This window comes from Fundulus heteroclitus, chromosome 13 (assembly GCF_011125445.2).
Source record: "Fundulus heteroclitus isolate FHET01 chromosome 13, MU-UCD_Fhet_4.1, whole genome shotgun sequence".
NCBI lineage: Eukaryota > Metazoa > Chordata > Actinopteri > Cyprinodontiformes > Fundulidae > Fundulus > Fundulus heteroclitus.
In genome coordinates this window covers 38,515,623-38,537,513 of record NC_046373.1, presented here as the reverse complement: position 1 = coordinate 38,537,513, position 21,891 = coordinate 38,515,623, and the positions used below count along the sequence as shown (strand labels likewise).

Sequence of the window (21,891 nt, the reverse complement as noted above, 5' to 3'; positions counted from 1 at the left end):
CGCTTAGCGAGTCTCGGTCTAAGCTTCAATTAGAACCTTTGGTCTGAATTCAGGAAGCAGAGAAGTTGTCGCAAGCAGCAGATCATGTTCAGCCAGTCTTCCTGTGAGGTGGAGAGCTGCTGCTGGAATGAGGTTCTGGTGCCAGAGCCTTCGTCTCTGACTGGATTCCTGCTGCCGCGGGCCCGCACCGGGTTCTGGTGCTCTAGATCTATCCAGAGCAGAAAGAACTAGTAACGTCCGCAAAGAGTTTTCTACAAATTCATTCATTCATTCATTCATTCACTCATTCATTCACTCACTCATTCATCCATCATTTATTCAATATTCATCCATCCATCCATCATTTATTCATCCATCATCATCCATCCCTCCATCATCATCCATCCATCATCTCTCCGTCCATCATCCGTCCGTTTGACAAACAGAATTTAGTGAAACCAGCGTAATAAAGTTTCCAAATAAAACAGGAATAGAAGAAAAACTTCAAACAGGTTTAAATCCCAAACAACAAGATAAATAGCAGCAAATAAAACAAATAAAATAAACGGTAAAACCAGTGAATAAAAGTCTAATTTCATCTAAAACCATTGAGAATCAACCTTGAGGGTAAAAATGAAGCATGGCCACCTTCATGTAGCTTCAGCTACAGACTGCAGACGCTCCCTCAGACCCAGACGGACCGGAACCGACTCCATGTCAGGACAAGCAGAACCTCAGAGGGAACCCTAGAACCCTGCAGCTCCAGCTCAGACTAGTTCATCTCCCAGTCCCAGACGTTCTGGATCCATACGGCAGCAGTTCTCCTCCAGAAGGTCCTGGGTTAGAAGCCGGCCCACTTGGTGCCGTTCTCAGTCTCATGAGGGGCAGAAGAGCTTTGGTGTTTATTTCTCTTTTTGCTTTAGGCCAAAAAGTTGAGCTACTCCGAGTTGGACCTGAGGAAACCCAAACGTCTGGCTACGTTCTCCTTCGGCCTGAGGAAGAGGAGGAAGAGCGGCGAGGAGAACGTCTCACAGAGCACCTTTGGTCTTCACAGCGCCGATGTCCAGCAGGAGGTAAGGTCTCAACGTCTCTCTCAGGTCCATCAGAAGGTTCTGCTGTAGAGTTCTGACACTCTCCTGAACAGAACCTGGTGTTTCTCTACGGTTCTGATCTTCCCAGCAGTCCAGATTAGAAGAAACCCAACTGCAGAACAATCAGCAGCCGGGTTGGTTCTGTCAGAAGGTTCCGCCGTTCTTGTTCCAACAACAGAATTAAACGGACCAGAACTTTGAATTGTTTCTCTGATCCAGCCCGGCTCAGAAGTATTCATACAGGCCCAGATCAGCTGACGTCTGCTTGGCGGTCCTGATCCGCAGCATTTAGTCTGACCCGCCTCACTGGACTGAACAGAACCAGAACTATGGGGAGGGCTGGAGAGGACAAATGTTCAGGATCCGTTTCTAAACGTCTGCAGGTCAAAACATCTCCAGTTCAACAACGGTTCTGGATGAGGATCCGGTTCGTGATGACCAGAACCGGATCCTCATCCAGAATGGTGCCAGGAGCTTGAGGATGGGGGGGGGGGTTGTGTGAATATATCTGAGCCGGTGTGGATGTTGTAGAACTATTCCACCATAGAAGAAGAACCTCAGAACCAAAACCCAGCAACCTCAGAACCAACCCTCGTTTTTGGGTCGAGCTGAAAAGGTTTGTCTTCTTCAGTGGTTCCTCCAGGTAGAACCACCATGGTTCTGTTTCACTGACTGATGTGGACCTCTTCCTGTTCTCCTCACAGAACCCGGGCTCCCGTTTGGATCCGGATCCGACCGGCTCCAACATGCAGCTCAGTCTGTCTCAACCCGAGCTCGACACCAGCGGCACCTTCGACATCCCGTCTCCTCCTCCTCTGTCTTCAAATCGATCTGAGGCGTACTTCTCCTTCCCTCTCGGATCATTCCTCAGCCCCAGGTACCGGCCAGAACCCGACCAGAACCTCTCCGATGGCTGGCCCGAAGGAACGCCGAGCGCTCAGAGCGCCTCCATCCAGGAGCTTCAGCTTCAAGATCCTTCCTCCCAGGAGCCGGAGAACCTTCCTGCTCCTCCTGCTCCAACACAAACCGTTCCCAGCCTCCAGCGCCAGCAGGCGGAACCGGGTCTGGACCCAGACCTCCTGCAGAACTACGGCTCGGCTGCGTCAGCACACCCTCAGCCAGAGGAGGCGTCAGGAACCCCCGGAGCTGCTCCTGAAGACCAGCAGCTCTGACAGGAACGTTCCCGATGCTCCTCTGAGTCCAGATTCAGGTCCTGAAGAACCTGAACATCAGGTGACCTCTGGAACCCAATCTGTGGTTCTGACCCGGGCTGCCGAGCCGAGGACCACGCCGTCCAGGCAGGACTCAGCTGAAGGTTCAGCTCCTGGAGAAGCTCTACGTCTCAGTGGTTCTCTGGATCCTGAACCGGACCCACGGACCGGTTCCGTCAGCAGCAACCGGATCTCAGCTGAGAGTTCTGACCCTGATTCTGTCTCCATGAGCTCTGAACCGACCCGGGTTCCCACCAGCCAGGGTTCCCTCTTTGCTCCACGGCTCGGCTCAGAGGAACCTCCCTCCCAGAACCCAGAGAGAGGTTCTGCCTCCCAGACAGAACCGCCTGTGGTCCAGCCCCCCCTGCTGTCACGTGGCGCTGCCGCAGGTGAAGCCAATCCCACCTGTGCTCCCTCGGCCCAGGTGTGCAGCTCCTCTCGGGTCCCGGTTCTGGACTCGGCGCACAGCGCAGGCCTTGTTCCGGACTCGGCTGCTTCTCGGGTTTCTGGAGCGTCTCCGGGGACGGGCTCTCGGGTTTCCTGCTCTAAACGCAGAGCGGTCCTGCTCAGACGGTCGTTCCCAGCCGAGTCCTCGCCCCGGGATCACAGAATGAACGGCCAGGAGGGGGAAACCCAAACGCAGAGCTCCCCAGAACCTCCAGAACCGGACCGAGCTCTGAGTCCGGCCTACCTGAGCCTGGGCTCGGACGAAGGCAGCACCTACTTCAGCGCTCAGGAGGACGAGCCGGAGAGCGGAGAGGAGGAGATGCTGCCTGAGGGGGGGGGCGCCCAGCAGGGGGGGGCGGCTCACACCTGCACCCAGAAGACACCTGAGGGTCAAAGGTCAGAGGATCCGCTGCTGCTCCACAGAAACTTCAGGCTGGGACCAAAGCCAGAGGAGGAGGAATCAGAGCCAGCACAGGTGAGAGGGGAGGGGCTGCTGGCAGCACCGGTTCAGCAGGTAAACGGGCCGCAGGAATGCGACTCGGCCCCGCCCTCCTCTGATCCGGCGGGGGAGGGAAAGCAGGCCAGAGACGTGGAGACGGAGGAGCAGAGCGCCCCGAGCCTGCAGGCAAAGTTTCCAGTTTCTGACACCAGGAGACCCGAAGAAACCGGAGAGCGGCGCCGGGTCGGAGCCGGAGGCCAGGATGAGCGCGGCTCACGCACACCTGCCGCTGCTGCAGGACGCACACCTGACGCTGCTGCAGGACGCACACCTGACGCTGCCGCCGCCGCCTCCCGCACACCTGAGGGGGCGGGACCCGTGACTCAGGGCGCAGACGGACACGCTGCGACGCCACCACAGGTGTCAGAGCAGCCGTCAGCCACGGAACCGTGCACACCGCCTCCTCACCTGCACCCAGCCGAGGCCGCGGGTCAACGGGACCACAGGTGAGTCCGTCTACCTGTTAGTCAGGTGAGCAGCTGATTTACGGCCAGGCTCTCACTGGGCTCAGTCAGGTTCTGATCCGATTAGATCGTCAGCTCATCACATTAACCTGAGGAAAAAGCCGTTTTAAACAGAAAAGGGAGCAAAGGCTGAATATGAACAAAATGTTCTGATGAAACCAGAACCGGCTCCAGAACTTCAGCCTGCTGGTCTGAGCTCAGGTAGAGAAACAGACGCTGTTGCCGTTTAATTATCTTGTCTGGATTTGCATTTTCATCAGAACCTCTGATTTAATCTGAGCTTCCTGCAGCACAAAGTTCCCAGCAACTCATTAAAGCTGCAAGAAGAACCGGTCGTGGCTTCCTGGAGGTCCAAACTCCTCAGACAGAACCGAACACGTCTTAGTCTTTCCTTCACTAATCTAGTTCTGCTGCACTTCAGTCCCAGAAAAGTTTTTCCATTTCATCTCCCACCACCAAACGCTGATGCTGAGGATCCCGTCATGAAGAACTCCAGCAGATGTTGCTCTAGAACCTCTGCTGGACTTTCCTGCTTCAATGCTGCCATCAGAGGAGAGGAGATGATCCAAAGCCAGACCGTGATCCAACCTCCTACCATCACAGAGCCTGGCTGCAGGGACCGGTTCCTCCTTCCTCTCACCAAACACCTGGAGAATCTGGTCCATGATGGTCCATGATAGTCCATCCCAGAAGCCTCTGAGCCCAGAGAAGCTGACTCCTCCTCTGGATGAAGGTTCTCCAGAACAATCTCTGGTCCCTGAGGTTCCTGGTCCTTCAGAACCCTCAGAAGGACCAGAGATCACTGCTGTCCAGATGCTCCCTGAAAGTCCTCCAGACTCCTTGATGGTTTCATGATGTTCTGCTCGGCAGAAGGAGGACCATGAAGACCCTTCTCACCTTTCAAACGTTTTTACAGCTTGAATCATAAACTTTTTAAATCCATCCCAGCCGTCCTTTGGACCGTGTTGCAGGATGAGGAGCAGAAATGGACGAGATGAAGCTGCTAACATTCAACATGGCGGCTCCATGCAGGACAAAGGTCTGCAGCTGGTTCTGCAGCGCGTCGTAATGCATGCAGGAGCCTTCAGCTAATTTGCATATAGACTCAGAGCACAGCTGCATTTAGACGTCAGCTGAAGGAATGAAGCTCCAGGCGACTGCTGAGCTGGTTCCCACACCTGAACATATCATCACACGGGGAGGAACGAAGCAGCTGAAACGCTTGGTTCCTCAGCCTCAGAAGGAACATTAAAGCTCCTGTTCAGCCGTGGTGGGAACATTTCAGTGGTGGCGGAGCTGAAGCTGGGCCTCCGGGAGGGCCGGGATGCTCGGCTGTGTCTGTAAAGTGTCTCTGTTCAGAGAAGCAGGATCTACAGAGAGCAACGCTAGCTTAGGGTCCGTTAACGAGCTGCTGGGTAGCTCAGCGCGCCTCCAGGTGGATGGGACCCCTAATAATCTGGGGCTGAATACCAAAAAGCTGGGCTTTACTTAGGTTCCTGTGGTAAAACCTGGAATTTAGGTGCGATTAAAAAAAAAACTATCTCCAGGATTTAAAGCACCTTAAAACTAGATCCTGTTTCTTAATAATATGCATAAAGGCCTTTTGGCCCAGAGGTGTCCAGCTGGGTGGAGGTGAGGCAGTAAGTTCAGGTTAAGAACGTGAAGGCCACCTGCTCCTGTGGAGCAGCAGCTGGGTGTAGTTGGCTTTAAAACCACCAGATGGCAGCATTTAGTGTTGATGAGCCGCAGTACTAGACTATAAATAAGAAAAACTGCTTTTAAATGAGTGCATTTGATTTGAGCTGCAAGTTTAACTGATCTGCTGATGGAATAAGAGTTTTTTTTGCGGTTAAAATGAGAACAGCTCATCTCCATCATCTCATTTCCAGTGAAGTATATCTGATTATCTTATTTTAGGAGTCTAAGCACTCCTTCCATTGATCATCTCATTTACCTGTGAGGACAGATGCACTCATTTCAAGAACATGAAACAGCAGCTTGATGCTTCAGCTGCTTGGACGGTAGGAAGGTATTCAGAGCCACACCTGCTCCACATTCCTCCTCAGAGTCAGATGAAGGTGAAGCCAGACTTCAGAGCTTTTTCCACGTTGTCCTGGAACGTCTCCTGCCTCTGTGACGTCCTCATGTCCTCTCCTCTGAGGACACCTGACGATCTCTGGTCTGAATGCTAAGCTAATAAAGTGCTAGCCTGAAAATCGATAGATCAGACTCCACTGGTCCAACTCGCTCTGGAGGCGAGACGGAGCCGCTGTCATGGCCCACGGCACCAGAACTGTCAGATTTCATGAGTGACATCACAATATGTTTGGAACAAAAGGCAAACTGGTTCAGAATGAAGACGCAGTCAGGGACGTTCTAAGGTTCTGCTGCTGTTCTGTGGACCCTGTGTGCTCTGAGCGTTCTGGTTCTGTTGATCTAATCGACCCACCCAGCATTCTTGCTCTGGGCGACGTAGGGAATGTTTGTTGATGGAAGTGGTTCTGGACTCTGGGTCAGAACTTCCTGTTTAGTTTTCATGTTGGCGTCCTGCAGCTGCCTGACCCAATCAGGAACCTGAGCCTGATCATGTGACCGCTGTTTCATCACCTCCTGTCTCTCTGTGTCCCCACAGCTTCCAGCATTCAGGACCAGAACCGGAACCAGAACCGGATGACAGGATGAATTCAGGCTTCAGCAGCCTGAGCACCACCCTGAAGAACTCCTCTCCTCCCAGGGAGGAGGAACCCTAAATCCCGTTTCCACAAAGTGTCGCTGGTTGCCACTGAAACCAGCAGCAGGACCGAGGAGCCCGACCCAGAAGCGGAGTACAAGTGGAAGAACCGATTTCAGGGCCTGACCCAGTACAACTCCAGCAGGTCCCTCCTCCCGGACTCCTCCCCCTCCTCCCCCTCCTCCTCCTCGGCTCCCAGCAGCCTGACGGACGGCTCTGTGTATCTGAGCCCTGCTGGAGCTGGGGAGTGGAGGCGGAGCCTGCTGGAGGAGGAGGAGCCAGCTGCTCCCGCATGTGAAGAGGAGGAACGGCTGAAAGGAGAGACAGAGTGGAGAAGGTCTGAGTGGGAGCAGGAGCAGCACTCCGTGTCCTCCAGGAGCACCGACGACGACGACTCCCTCTTCACCGGAGTCTTCAGGGCCACCCTGGTGGATCTGGTCTCTGATCCTGCACCTGCCCTGCCTCCCCCCTGCTCCCCTGAAGCAGACTCCCCCTTAAACGACATGGACAACCTGATGGACACCCTGAAGAGCATGGGGCCCTCTCAGAGGCCCAGGAGCACAGGCCCCCGCGCTGCCCCCCCTGCGCTGGTCTCCTCCCTGCCCCCCATCAAGGAAGACCTGGTGAGCCCCATCACCACCGACCTGGCCCCCTCCCTCAGCGCCCCCTCCCTCAGCGCCCCCTCCCTCAGCGCCCCCTCCCTCAGCGCCCCCTCCCTCAGCACCCCCTCCCTCAGCACCCCCTCCCTCAGCGCCCCCTCCCTCAGCGCCCCCTCCCTCAGCACCCCCTCTTTCAGCGCCCCCTCCCTCAGCGCCCCCTCCCTCAGCGCCCCCTCCCTCAGCGCCCCCTCCCTCAGCGCCCCCTCCCAGGGGCCACAGGAGCCCCAGAAGCCGCTCTACGCGCTGCCGGCTGACCTGGGCCTCAACAAGAACCCCATCAGGGACAAGATGTCCCCGCTGGAGCTGATGAAGAAGAGCCAGGTAACACACACACGTCAGCCGAGCAGGACGGAGACTGGGTCCAGTTCTGGACCGGGTCCGGTCTAGTTCAGTTCCGGGTTTAGTCCCGGTCCGGTCCAGGCTAATTGCTGGTGTCTTAGATTCAGCCTGGTTTTGTGAACTGTGAGTTCTGACAGCAGCTGCTGCATCAGGACCGTTTGGACGGGTCACCAGAACCCAGATCCAGAACCCAGATCCAGGAACTGATCCAGGAACTGATCCAGGAACTCCAATTGATTTTGGTTCCTGGATCTTTAAAGTGAAACAAAATTCAGTTGTCAGGAAGTGAAATGTTCTGTTTAATGTTCTTCTACTAACCTGAATCTGCGGCTCGGTTTCCTCGGTTCTCTAACTCTGACCTCGTCCTCCTCAGGAACCCGCCTCCTCTCTGGCTAACGGAACCGGGCCCCCACCGTCTCCCTCCACCAGCTCTCGCCTCGACAGCAGCTTGCTCTTCAAAAACTACCGCTCCTCATTCTCGGACCAGAAGCTGGAAAACGGGAGCGCCAACCGGCCCCTGGCCCGCGCCCTCTCCCTGCCGGAGACCGGGCCCTCAGCCATGAGACTGAGTGAGCCTGGGGACGTGGGGCCCAGCAGGGACGCAAAGGGGTCCCGTCTGGAGCGTCTCTCCTTCCTCATCAACTCCTCGTCGAGCTCCCAGAACGGAGCCGGGGACTCCAGCCCAGGGGCCCGGACCAGCTGGCTGTCCTCCCTGTCCCCCACCTCCAACGGCCCCACCAGCCTGGTCAGCCGCAGGGACCCCATTGACCTGCAACGGCCCCTCACCGACTTGGAGCCGGGGGTCCTGCAGAGGAGCCTCAGCTGTGAGGGCCCGCCACAGATGCCCCAGTTCAGAAGTGTCCTGGATGGCCCCCAGTTCAGCAGCGTGCAGGGAGGCCCCCAGTTCCAGAGCCAACGGGATGAACCAGACTTTAGCCTGATGTCCAAGTACCGAGCTTTTCCAGACGCCTATGTGAGTACAGCAACATGCGTGCACGTAGGGGTGTGCACGTAGGGGTGTGCACGTAGGGGCGTGCATGTAAGGGCGTGCATGTAGGGGTGTGCACGTAGGGGCGTGCATGTAGGGGTGTGCATGTAGGGGCGTGCACGTAGGGGCGTGCATGTAGGGGTGTGCACGTGAATGTCTGCCGGTCAGCAGCAGGACTCTAGTTCTGAAACCGTTTATCTGCAGAAACTCATTAAACTGAAAATAGGACCAAACGTGTGGATGGGATAAAGCCGTTCAGAACCAGATGTGCTGCCGTGTGAAAATGATTTCTCTCTGCAGAGTTTCTGATGCATTTATTGAGTTTCTCTGGTGCTGAACAGAAATAGAAACTGGTTCCAGAAGCTGCAGTTTGATCAAACATCTCTGAGCGTGGCAGGTGTAATTAGGCAGCAGAGGCGTGTCAGCGTGTGGCTCACACGTCTGCACACGTTCTGCTGCTCCGTCTGCGGGCCCAGGAGGGAATTAGCTGATCCAAATGATTTAAACTGCCAGAACCAGCACCGCCATCTTTACCCATTCTGATTGGTGAATGGAGGAGGAGATGTGCAGCAGCTGGAGGTTCTGCTCCAGAACCACTGGCTTCATTTGCCAGGCCCAGACCTCTGAGACCACAGCAAACTGCAGCTGACCTCAGACAGGAGGTTCTGACCCGTCCTGAGGGAGTAGAACCCTGAGCTCCTTTATCAGCTGCAGGGAGGACCAGGCTGGACCTTTCTGAGCTGGTGCTGAACAGAACAAGATCCAAAGCAGAAATGGGTTGGTGAGGTTCTGCTCAGTTCTACCAGGAAATCATTAAACCAGCTGCATGGCCATCAGAACCTCGTCTGTAACTGGAGCAGAACTCCAGAGGAACCCAGAGATGCTGCAGCGGTTCTGAAGCCGCGGTGTGAGCAGCTTTATCTGCAGAGGCTGGATCAGAATGTGAAGCAGCTGTTCTGCTGGAGCAGAACCTCTTAGATAAATATTGTGGCGGTCCACACCCACAGCAGCTATCTGCCTGTTGCTGCAGACGCAGCCGCGCCTCTCCTCAGCCTGACGCCGTGGAAGGCCTCATGATCCGCTTCCCTCCTGGATGGCACATTCTGCTGAAGCAGCACGTTTTCTGGCCGCAGGGAGGAACGCTGGAACCATGCAGCTGTCTGTCTTCGTTCACGTCGTGTTCGCTCCGATGCGCTGATCCGTTTGGAGCTGATCCGTTTGGAGCTGACGCTCCCGGCAGAGTCAGAACACGCTGCAGAATGCAGTTGAAGCAGGCAGAGCTTTTGTGACTGGGGTCATGGGCTGAGAGCGAACACGTCTCTGACACCAGGAATGTGCCTGAACGTCTCAGTCAGCAGCTGGGATCAGAGGTTCCTACCAAAAACACCTGCTGCTGATCCTGGCTGACGGTCGGTTCCGGTTCCGCAGGAAGCTGCTGTACCAACAAACCTGAACCTGAACCGACCGCCTCCTGCAAACAACCAGCAACAGGCAGCGAACTCTGAGGGTTTGCTGAACGTCTGTGAAGCTGCTGGTAGAGCAGGAGGACAGCAGGTCTCCTGGTGCTGGTTGATGAAGGTCCAATAAAAAAGCTGCAGACCTGCTTTAATGCCAGGAGGAGCTGCAGGAGCTGCAGACCTTCTGGGACCCCCCAGCTGAAGACAGGTCCACCTCTGCACGGTTTACTGTCTGCAGACCTGATGAAGTCAGCAGTGAGAGTGGAAACTGGAGCCTCGCAGCCGGCGCTCCGTGGTCAGAAACCCGATCCGATCAGGTGTCTGAATCCGGGTCAGGTGATACCTGAGCCTCTCACCTGGACAAATCTGGCCCAGAACCCACGTGGTCCTGCTGCCTCCTCCAGCTGAGCTCCAGGAACGCTGCAGCCCTTCTTCCTGCAGGGATGAAGTGGTTTTCATCACGGCTCCACCAACAGAACCTGCGGGACCGGGTCAGAACCTGGGTTAATGCCTGGCAGCGTTACTGATGATGTTCTTTCTGTGTCTGCAGCTGACTAAGGAGAAGGAACACGGGAAGCTCAACCCTCGTCCAGGAAAGGTGAGTTCACCTGCAGCCGGTCCAAACGACTCCAGGCCATCAGAACATGGAGCGAGTTTAAGGCCGGTCCGTTTTAAAGAACAATGAAAAGTTAAATCAGTGGAAGCAGCAGGAGACGTTCTGTCCTATTTCCATCCACTAAAGATTCGGTCCAGCTTGAAGCAGCTGGTTCTGCTCAGCTGGACATGCTGTGTGCTTCAGATTCAATTAAAGTTTATTTCTATAGCACCAATTAACATCACATCACAGTCTCTTTCCAAAGTCAGCTTCCATCAGATCCTCCAGGTTGGTGAGAAAGTTTCCTCTCTAAGGAAACCCAGCAGGTTGCATCAAGTCTCTCCAAGCAGCATTCACTCCTCCTGAAAGAGCGTAGAGCCACAGTGGACAGTCGTCTGCATTGTTGATGGCTTTGCAGCAATCCCTCATACTGAGCATGCATGAAGCGACAGTGGAGAGGAAAACTCCCCTTTAACAGGGAGGAGAACCTCCAGCAGAACCACAACCAGGCTCAGTGTGAACGCTCATCTGCCTCCACCCACTGGGGCTTAGAGAAGACAGAGCAGAGACACAGAAAGCTCAGAAGCTCACATTGACCCGGGAGTACTTTCTATGGTAGAGAAGACAGAGCAGAGACACAGAAAGCTCAGAAGCTCACATTGACCCAGGAGTACTTTCTATGTTAGAGAAGACAGAGCAGAGACACAGAAAGCACAGAAGCTCACATTGACCCAGGAGTACTTTCTATGTTAGATGGTAATAGAGGATGATCTGCCTCCCCTGATGATGTCACAGCTAACAGAACACCAGACCAGGTGTACCTTCTATGAAGAGAGAAATAGACCCTGATGTCCTCCAGCAGCCTAAGCCTATAGCAGCATAACTATAGAGGTAGCTCAGGGTAACATGAGCCACTCTGACTAGAAGCTTTGTCACAAAGGAAAGTTTTAAGATCAGTCTTAAAAGTAGACGGGGTGTCTGCCTCACGGACCAAAACTGGGAGTTGGTTCCACAGGAGAGGAGCCTGATAGCTAAAGGATCTGCCTCCCATTCTACTTTTAGAGACTCTAGGAACCACCAGCAGACCTGCAGTCTGAGAGCGAAGTGCTCTGTTAGGAACATACGGGGTAATCAGAGCTCTGATATATGATGGAGCTTGATTATTAAGGGCTTTATACGTTAGAAGAAGAATTTTAAATTTTATTCTTGATTTAACAGGAAGCCAATGAAGGGCAGCTAAAATTGGAGAGATATGATCCCTCTTGTTGATTTTCATCAGAACTCTTGCTGCAGCATTTTGGATCAGCTGAAGGCTTTGAACTGCATTTTGTGGACTTCCTGATAGTAAAGAATTACAATAGTCCAGCCTTGAAGTAACAAATGCATGGACTAGTTTTTCAGCATCACTCCTGGACAGAATGTTTCTAATTTTGGCGATATTCCTGAGGTGAAAAAAGGAAACTCTGGAAACCTGTTTAATATGAGATTTAAATGACATGTCTTGGTCAAAAATAACACCAAGATTTTTTACTTTATTACCAGAGGCCAAGTTAATGCCATCCAGATTAAGTGATTGATTAAGAAGTTTATTTTTTGAAGACTCTGGTCTAAAGATTACAACTTCTGTCTTGTCAGAATTTAAGTGCAGGAAATTTAAAGTCATCCAGCTTTTGATGTCATCAAGACATGACTGCAGTCGAAGTAACTGATTGGATTCATCAGGATTTATGGATAAATATAGCTGAGTATCATCAGCATAACAGTGGAAATTAATCCCATGCTGTCTGATAATTTTGCCAATTGGAAGCATATATATAGTAAAGAGAATTGGTCCAAGGACTGAACCCTGTGGTACTCCACAAGTGACCCTAGAGTTTGAGGAAGATTTATTATTAACATGAACAAACTGGAATCTGTCCGACAGATAAGATTTAAACCAGCCTAATGCTTTCCCCTTAATCCCTACAGTATGCTCAAGTCTTTGTAGGAGAATATTGTGATCAACTGTATCAAATGCAGCACTGAGATCTAACAGGACAAGTATAGACACAAGTCCATTATCTGAGGCCATGAGAATATCATTAGTGACCTTCACCAGAGCTGTTTCAGTGCTATGATGAGCTCTGAAGCCTGACTGAAACTCCTCAAGTAGGTCATTACTTTGTAAATGTTCACAAAGTTGATTAGCAACTACTTTCTCAAGAATTTTAGATAAGAAAAGAAGATTAGATATAGGTCTGTAATTTACTAACTCATCTTGCTCAAGAGAAGGTTTCTTAAGTAAAGGTTTAATAACAGCTACTTTAAAAGCCTGTGGTACATATCCATTTACCAAGGATACATTAATCATGTCTAAAATAGGACCACTGATCAGAGGGAATACCTCCTTAAACAACTTGGTTGGGATTGGGTCTAACATACAGGTAGAAGGTTTAGATGAAGCTAAAATTTTAGATAGCTCAGAAAGCTCTACTGCTTTTAAACAGTTCAGACACTGCGCAGGTTCTAAAGATTCCTCCAATGCTGACTCACTTACTGAGGACGAGGTGATCATGTTTGGGAGGATGCCAATTATTTTATTTTTAATGAAATAAATTTTATTTATGAAGAATCCCATAAAATCATTAATGCTAAGGGAATGGATGGAAGGTCTCCACCACAGACCTGCTGCGTCCATCAGCGAGCTTCTGGCTGATATCCGACCGCTCTGCTGGGCAGAACTGGTGGAGTTCAGTTAAAAAAAAGTGGTTGGTGCGGCTTTTAATAACCAGTGTGTGTGATGGTTGCTCTTCATCAGAAGTTCTGGTTAAACCGACTCGTCTTCAGCAGAAAACCACAGTCCTCTCAGCCAAGACCTGTTCTTGTTTCCGTTATTAAACTGTCAGACCTGCTGGAGCACGCTGCCGCTGCCGCTGCCGCTCTGCTGCTGCCGCGCTGCCGCTGCCGCGCTGCTGCTGCCGCTGCCACTGCCGCTGCCGCCCTGCCGCTACCGCTGCCGCCCTGCCGCTGGTGGTGGAGGAGCTGTAGGTGGTGGAGGTGGAGGTGGTGGTTTGCTCGGTTCAGCAAAGCAGAGCGGGTCCAAAATCCTCCTCAGTGATGCTAAAGACTCAGAGCAGGTATCATGAACACCTGACGGGAGGAACAGCAGGTCTGGGGGGGGGATTACTTTGCTCCACAGGGTTTAACTATTTTATTCTGAAAGTCCATCAGCAGTAAAGTGAAGTCTGTTTGTTATTAGGGTGGAGGTTGCTCCATCACCTCTGAAGGCTTCCCTGAACAACCTCTGCTCCTCTGAACAGATGTTCATCTTTGATCGGCCGGGGATGTGCGGTCAGAGGATGGAGATCCGCGGCGACGTCATCGACGCCACCGCCTGGGAGCTGCAGGACACCATCTCCATCAGGGTGGTGAGAGGAGGGTGAGCCGCTGCACTCAGGATCACACAGCTTCAGACGTCTGGTTCTCTGCTGGAGACCTGGAGACCATCAGGAAGCTGCTGAGGACGAGGACCTGCAGGGCAGGACGGAGTTCTGGAGGTCAGGCTGCTCCATCAGGCTTCTGATGGAGCAGCCTGATGGAGCAGCCTGACCTCCAGCACAGATTTATTTATCTAGAAGCAGGTTTCCAGATGAACCGTGTTGGATGTAACTCTGCGGGGGTCGGTCTTCGGCCCAAAGCTGTTGGTTCTGTACAGAAATGATTTTTTTCAGCCACACGTCAACTTTGCTGAAGAATTATTTATTAACTTTTTATTAACTTATAGCTGTTGGTCGATCCATTAAACTCTGAATCCTACTTTCCAAATTTGACGCTGGCACAAATAAATGTTTCAGCCTCTGAGATCTAGAAGCAGTTTTTCTATAGCGTTGATCTCTACGCAGAATATTCATCATTTCGTATGAATGTTACTTATTACAGAGAAGCAGAGGTTCTGCCAGCTGGACGCTCAGGTCCAGACAGGTGCAGGGAGCTTTGAGCCGACTTGTTGCCTCCTGCAGGTTGGTTGGCTCCTGCAGGAGGTGCAGGTTGGCTCCTGCAGGTTGGTTGGCTCCTGCAGGAGGTGCAGGTTGGCTCCTGCAGGAGGCCGCAGAGATGATGCTCACTAATTAGAGCCTCTTCCTCGTTCCGCCGCACTTTTGGCTCGTGGATCTTTCCACAACATTCCAACATGCGAACACAGAAGAGCGGCACGCCTGGTTTCTGCTGAAGCGTGGGGGCGTGGCCAGGTGTTCCTGTCACTCAGGCGGCAGGTGAGCCGTGGAGGACCAGAACCACACCTGCAGCCTCGGGTTGTTAATGTTTGGTCCGGCTGCAGAGTGATGGCACCGATCCGACCTGTAAGGCTTGATTTTCACGTCACCTGGCGCCTCAGAGGTCCTTCCTGGTCCTGTGAGGTCTGGTGTTGGTGGAAGACGTGAAAGTTTGAGGTGGAACCAGGACCCATACGGCCCATTTCCTCTAGAGCTGCCACACAAATCAGCCTGCAGACACTTTACAAGGAGGTTCCTCATGTCCTGGACCTCCAGTCAGAGCTCTTTAGGATCTCCTCCTGGTTCCTGGTCAGGTCCGGTTCTGAGATGCTCCAGACCCGATGTTCTAACCATCTCCTCTTCCTGGTCTCCTTCAGGTGGGTTCTTTACGAGAAGCCCAACTTCAAAGGGGAGAAGATCGCTCTGAATGAGGGCGACATCGAGCTCACCTGTCCCTTCAGCCCACCTGAGGAGCAGCTGCAGAACGGACACCAGGAGAACCAGGAGAACCAGGAGAACCAGGGGGACCAGGAGCAGGACGGTGAAACCACCGAGGAGAAGCCGAGCCGCAGGTTCATCATCGGCTCGGTGCGCAGAGCAGTCAGGGTGAGACGGCGTTCCTTAAACTCTTTCCACATGATGCTGCTGGCTTAGAGCGCCCTCTACTGGACATCCCCAGGTGTGTTGGAGGAGAACTCACCTGGGGATCTCCAGAACAGACTCTGAGGAAAGGTGGTTCCGTCATTGGTCTCAGAATAATGGTTGATGATCACCAGAACCTGGTTCTAGTCCTGGTTCTCCTCCTGCTGCCAGTCTGGGCTGCAGTTGGAGCAGAAGAAGAGGTCCACTCCAGTCAGTTGGTTCCACTAGAGCCTGGGTTCCTCCTCTGGTTCCTCTCAGCAGAAGCAGGGCTTCCCGCTGCTGGTGCCGGCGGTTCTCCCTCTGATGTTCTCCGTGTGGTTCCTCAGGACTACAGCGTTCCAGAGATCGCCCTCTTCCCGGAGGAGAACGCGGAGGGGAAGAAGGTGGTCTTCAGGGACACGTCTGAGGACGCCCGCATCTTCGGCTTCCCCATCAGGGCCAAGTCGGTCATCGTGAACGCCGGGCTGTGAGTGACCCTGAGAAGATGGAGCTCCGTCTGCAGAGCTCCTCGCTCACGCCTCCTCTCTCTGCTCCTCAGCTGGCTGGTGTTCTCGCAGCCGTTCTTCCAGGGCGCCCAGCGGATCCTGGAGGTGGGGGGCTACACCAACCCTGCAGCCTGGGGGGTGGAGGAGCCCTACGTGGGCTCGCTGCATCCGCTCAAAGTGGTGAGTAGTGCTGCGGCACAAACCCTGGACCGCTGAGCCCCGCCTCCTAAGCTTGTTTGGTTCTGTGACAGGGAGAACCTCGGGTGGAGAACATGAGGGAACCCAAGGTGAGAACCTGCAGCAGCGGCCGCTTTCATCTGGCAGCCGACCGGCGTCCTCACTCCTCCCGTCTGTCCTCAGATGGTGATCTACGAGAAGCCGTACTTCACCGGCAAGTCCAGGACCATCAGCTCCAACATGAGGGACTTCATGAGCCGCACCGACCGCCAGCAGAACCTCTTCATGCCCAAGCTGGGTTCCCTGAAGGTCCTGGGAGGAATGTGAGTTCTGCTCCCACTGAAGGTGTGGGTGACGCATCCTGGAGCTCCCATCAGCTCTGTGCTTCTCCCCCTGCAGCTGGGTGGGCTACGAGAAGGAGGGCTTCCGTGGACACCAGTACCTCCTGGAGGAGGGGGAGTACCACGACTGGAGGGTGTGGGGGGGCTGCGACTCCGAGCTGCGCTCCGTCAGGATCATCCGGGCGGTAGGTTCCTGCGTTTTCTGTCAGAGACGGAGGAGAGACCCCCACGCTGAGACCTTCATCCTAAAGCCTGATGAGGAGCGGCTCAGATCTTAGCCATGAAGGTCCAGCTCAGACCACTGAACCCGTCCCCCCCCCCCCCCCCCCCCGTTTCCAGGACCTGACGGAGCCGATGATGGTGATGTACGAGCAGCCCGAGGAGGAGGAGGGCGTGATGGAGGAGAACACCTTCGAGGTGACTGAGGCCATCCCTGACGTGGAGCTGTTCTCCTACAAGACCTCCACGCGCTCCATCCACGTCCTGAGCGGAGCGTAGGTTCTCCTCCGCCTTCAGCCGCCGCCTCCAGGCGAGCCGGCCGCCGTCTCACCCTCTGCCTCCCCCCACAGGTGGGTGGCCTACTCGCATGTGGACTTCTCGGGGAACCAGTACATCCTGGAGAAAGGCTTCTACAGCAACTGTGCCGACTGGGGCTCTCAGGACACCCGGGTCTGCTCGGTGCAGCCCATCTTAGCGGTGAGGTGCAGTCAGCTGTTCAGCAGGCCGCCTGGTGAGGCTCAGCCGGGTTCACTCATACGCTGCTGTGTTTCAGGCCCCGCCAGAGACCCCCGGCCCCAGAGACCAGGTGAGTGCTGGGGTCCGTTTGGACCAGAACCAGGATGCTTTATCTCCTGTCACGCTGTTAAAACAGGAGCTCTGCACAGTTTCAGGTTCTCTCCGGTTAAATGTTACCTAAAGACGCTCAGAAAGAGTTTTATATTATGTTCATGACCACAGTTTAATGCTTCAGCGGCTTTTAAATAAAGCAAACGCTGCTTCTCCATCTCCTTAGCTGAGAACTTCTCCAGACAGGAAGCAGAGAAAAGTCCTGATGTTGAGGAGAAAACGCTCTTTCCTGGTCTATGAAACCAGGACAGATGAAAAACCTGATCAGAGGTTTAATGGGTTATTAAATAATTTCAACCCAACATCAAGCGAACAGAGCAGACTGGCCATGGGGATGAAGCCACAGGGGAACATTTTGCTGCTTCACCAGCATGAAGCATCATGAGCTGCTCATCTAGAGATTAACGGATCATTAGCCGAGATGGAAAGCACTGAGAGCGCGGCCCAAAGTCCCAGCATGCATCACTCAGAAGAGCTGCTTCTGGAGGAAGGAGAATCAGGGACAATGTCCTCTGGATGGATGAGACCGGAGAAGAGATGTTTGGTCATCGTGCACAGCTCCATGTTTGGACAAACCCAAACACAGCAGGTCTGGGTCCCCAGTATATATATATATATATATATATATATATATATATATATATATATATATATATATATATATATATATATATATATATATATATATATATATATATATATATATATATAAAGGAAGGAACCATCGTTAACATGAACACGGTCTGAGGAGCTGCCTGAACAATCTTCCTCCTTCTCCTCCAGAGACGCTCCTTTACAAATACTTTCGATTTTTATTTAATTTATTCAGAGCAGAGGGTTTATAAGTTTAAGCTGGGAAACCTCTTGATGATTATTTAAATATAGTTTGGTTATTAGTAACTGGCTCAGTTCTGTCTGATTTTATTTAGATATTTTTCTTTTATTCGATTGGATCTTTTATTTTACCGTATTAATTGCAGTATAATCTTAACACATTAAATCCACAGTTTTCTAATTTCTGTTGGGAATAAATTTGGCGATGGGGGGCCTTCTTTGGCTCGAGCTCCCGGCCCCAGAAATATCTGCGACCGTCCCTGTAGAGCCGTGTTAAACTCTGCAGGAAGCACTAGAACCTCTGAAAGGTTCTTTGTTCCTTAATGTGAAATTCTCCCTGAAAGTCACACTTCTCACTGATTTTCAGATTGGAACGGTAACTCAGATTTTACCTTTTTAAATATGCATCTTTAAATGACAGAAGGATATGGTTGGGTAGTTTTTTTTATTTCGGGTTCCTGGTAAATCTGCTCGTGTGAAGCTTCTCAGTGGTCTTCCTCTCCAGATCATCCTGTACGCAGAGCCAGACTTCCAGGGCGAACGCCGCGTCTTCCACCACAGCCAGGCGGCGCTCTCTGACAAGTTCATCACCAAGTCGTGTCGAGTGGTGAGAGGAAGGTGAGCAACCTGCCAGCATCTGCAGGAGTGGCGTTTAACGCGACACTCTGGTTCATCGCTGGTGAAGCAAAACTGAAATTACATTTTTACAGTTTATAGCAGTCAGCTCTGATTATTTCTCCGATTTAATTAGTTAAAATCCACACAAAATTCAAACATTTGAACTGGAGACACTGAAAAATACCAATAAAATCTAGAATTAACATCATTTATCAGACGATGTGTCCTGGATACAAAGTTAGTGGAACAAGGAAACTGGAAATGAAAAAATCAGACAACTAAAGGCGGGTTCAGATTAGGATTAGGGATTAAAGCCCAGTTTAACAACCAGGAGATGAAACCTCAAACATCAAGAGCTCATCTGACCAAAGCCTCGTCAGCGATCAAGGCGACGTCTCCAGGAAGGTTTGCCTGAACGGACTCTGAGGCCCTTCCAGGGTCCTGAGAACAGGCGGTTCTGGAGGTCTCATGGGAGGAAGGAGTGCATTAAGGTGTCTCTGTCTTCCAGTTGGGTCCTCTGTGAGAACACGCAGTACTCTGGGAACATGTTCGTCCTGTCGGAGGAAGACTACCCCAGCGTGTCCAGCATGGGCTGCTCCTCCTCCGGCTGCTCGGTGCTCTCCATCAGGCTGGTGCCGATGGTGAGGAAGGCGTCTCGGTTAAAACCCAACGCTGTGCCGAGGCGTCCGTGCTGACGTCCAGCTGTCTGTGCAGATGCTGTCGGTTCCGTCCGTCTCTCTGTTCGGGCTGGAGGGTCTGGAGGGCCGGGAGATCACCGTGGACTCTGAGGTCATCAGTCTGGCCCAGGAGGGCTACAACGACCACGTGCTGTCGGTGCGGGTCACCAGCGGCTGGTCAGTGTGTGTGTGTGTGTGTGGGGGGGGGGGCTCTGTGTGTCAGGCTGTCAGGGTGTGGCTGCTGTGGCTCTAACCAGGTCTCTCTCTCTCTCTGTAGCTGGGTGCTATGTGAACACAGCAACTACAGGGGGCGCCAGTTCATCCTGGAGCCCATAGAAATCCCCAACTGGCCCAAGTTCAGCTCCCTGCATAGGATTGGCTCCATGTTCCCCATCAGACAGGTTCGTTAACCAATCAGTGCTCACCTGTAGCTTGATGCAGGTGAGCTGACAGTGAATGAGTTGTGGTTTTAAAGTCAGGTGAGTGTTTCCTGTTCATGGTGGATGTGCTAATTTCACAAAAACAATAGTTTTAAAAGAGCCCTACTACTTCCTCTATGCTGGGCTTGCATTGATGACATCACGAGGGCGGGGGGGGGGGGGGGGGGGAGGGCTAGTGACCAGCTGGCTACAAAAGCACAAATTTAATATTTTCATACTTTAAACCCAGACTTTGATAGACTCTCCTCTCCCTCCTCACACCTACCTCCATTTTGTTATTCTGTTATTTACTAGACTGTAATGTTCACCTGCACTCCTAACTGTTACTATGGTAACCACTGTTTACATGCATCCTGCACTACTAACTATGACTGAATATTGATTTGCACTGCTAACTGTTTATTCACAGTACCAATTGTTTACATATACATCTGCAATACCGTACTTTAACTGTAATATGCAATTACCTTCCACTGCACTTTAATTTAAATAGCTGCTGTCCAAACTTTATTTATACATTTTATAGTAATAGCTACCTGTATATCATGCTCACAATTCTGCCTATAGTAATAGCCACCTGTACAAATATTCATAGTACATGTAAACTCTGTTATAATTCAATAGTATTTTATTTATATAGCGCCAAATCATGAAACATGTCATCTCAAGGCACTTTACAAAGTCAAGTTCAATCATATTATACAGATTGGGTCAGATTATACAGATTGGTCAAAAATGTCCTATATAAGGAAACAAGTTGATTGCATCAAAGTCCCGACAAGCAGGAACCAGGAGTGAATGCCAGGAGAACCAGGAGAACTCCCCGTCTACTTTTAAGATTAGTCTTAAAAGTAGACGGGGTGTCTGCCTCACGGACCAAAACTGGGAGTAAAGGATCTGCCTCCCATTCTACTTTTAGAGACTCTAGGAACCAGCAGCAGACCTGCAGTCTGAGAGCGAAGTGCTCTGTTAGGAACATACGGGGTAATCAGAGCTCTGATATATGATGGAGCTTGATTATTAAGGGCTTTATACGTTAGAAGGAGAATTTTAAATTCTATTCTTGATTTAACAGGAAGCCAATGAAGGGAAGCTAAAACAGGAGAAATATGATCCCTCTGGTTGATTTTCATCAACAACCATCTGTATATTATGCTATTGTACATATCTGTAAAACTCTATTCATAGTAATATCCACCTGTATATTATATCTGGTACATATCCAGCTGTAAATTTAGTTCACAATACTAGTTATCTATATATTATACTCATAGGACAAATCTATCAGTAAAATTCTGTTTATAATAGTATCCATCTCTATATTTATTCAGTAATAAATCATGTCCTGTACTTATGGAACCATTGTTTATCCTGCACTTGCTGCTATTGCACTTCTGGTTAGACCTGAACTGCATTTCATTGCCTTGTACCTGTGTAATGACAATAAAGTTGAATCTAATCCTCCTGCAGAAGCGGCACTTTTTCCGTGTGAAGAACAAGGCGAGCGGCCACTTCCTGTCGGTGCAGGGAGGCGTGGAGGAAATGAAGACGGGCCGAGTGGTGGCGACCGCCGAGGTGGAGCCGCTGAGCGACATCTGGTTCTACCAGGATGGACTGATCAAGAACAAGGTGAAGCCCACAGCCGGGCCGTCACAGACGTCTGCGGTTAAATTCCTGTTAATCAGCGCTTAGACGCAGCATCAGTTAAACGTTCCTCTGTAATGACGCACCTCCACAGACGTTTAGGCCTGTCCTATTGATCCATGCAGCCTCCTGCTCTACAGCCACACGCTGTAATGTTCCCTGAACAGCTCAGCCTCACTACAAACGTTGCTTTCTCTCCTTGCGTCTCCGCTGCAGCTGGCTCCCACCATGTGTCTGCAAGTCATGGGGAGCGTGGAGCCGGCAGCTAAGGTGGTTCTGTGGAACGAGACCCGGCAGCCGATCCAGACCTGGTCGGCTAAGATGAGCGGCCTCATCAGCAGCGTGACCTTCCCTGGGATGGTGCTGGATGTAAAAGGTGAGGCTGGATGGACTTTTGCCTTATTTGCTGATGAATTGTTCTGATATTATCTCTCAGCTCTGTGATGGAGCTCAGAGATGGAGACGCGTCTCCTGACC

At 51.9% G+C, this 21,891-nt stretch overlaps 1 protein-coding gene across 1 annotated transcript in view; it reads left to right on the top strand.

Moving 5' to 3' along the window:
* Window positions 1-21,891, top strand: part of crybg2 (crystallin beta-gamma domain containing 2) — a 38,846-nt gene that overhangs the window by 15,340 nt on the left and 1,615 nt on the right. Inside the window, 23 exon segments of the mRNA XM_036144817.1 lie at window positions 903-1,052; window positions 1,775-1,975; window positions 1,977-3,673; window positions 6,324-6,435; window positions 6,437-7,402; window positions 7,794-8,393; window positions 10,416-10,463; window positions 13,760-13,878; window positions 15,088-15,316; window positions 15,679-15,818; window positions 15,891-16,017; window positions 16,089-16,124; window positions 16,198-16,337; window positions 16,414-16,540; window positions 16,695-16,849; window positions 16,925-17,051; window positions 17,128-17,160; window positions 18,541-18,653; window positions 19,162-19,294; window positions 19,368-19,507; window positions 19,608-19,731; window positions 21,241-21,399; window positions 21,631-21,790. Of these exon segments, the coding sequence (XP_036000710.1) occupies window positions 903-1,052; window positions 1,775-1,975; window positions 1,977-3,673; window positions 6,324-6,435; window positions 6,437-7,402; window positions 7,794-8,393; window positions 10,416-10,463; window positions 13,760-13,878; window positions 15,088-15,316; window positions 15,679-15,818; window positions 15,891-16,017; window positions 16,089-16,124; window positions 16,198-16,337; window positions 16,414-16,540; window positions 16,695-16,849; window positions 16,925-17,051; window positions 17,128-17,160; window positions 18,541-18,653; window positions 19,162-19,294; window positions 19,368-19,507; window positions 19,608-19,731; window positions 21,241-21,399; window positions 21,631-21,790 (5,836 nt within the window).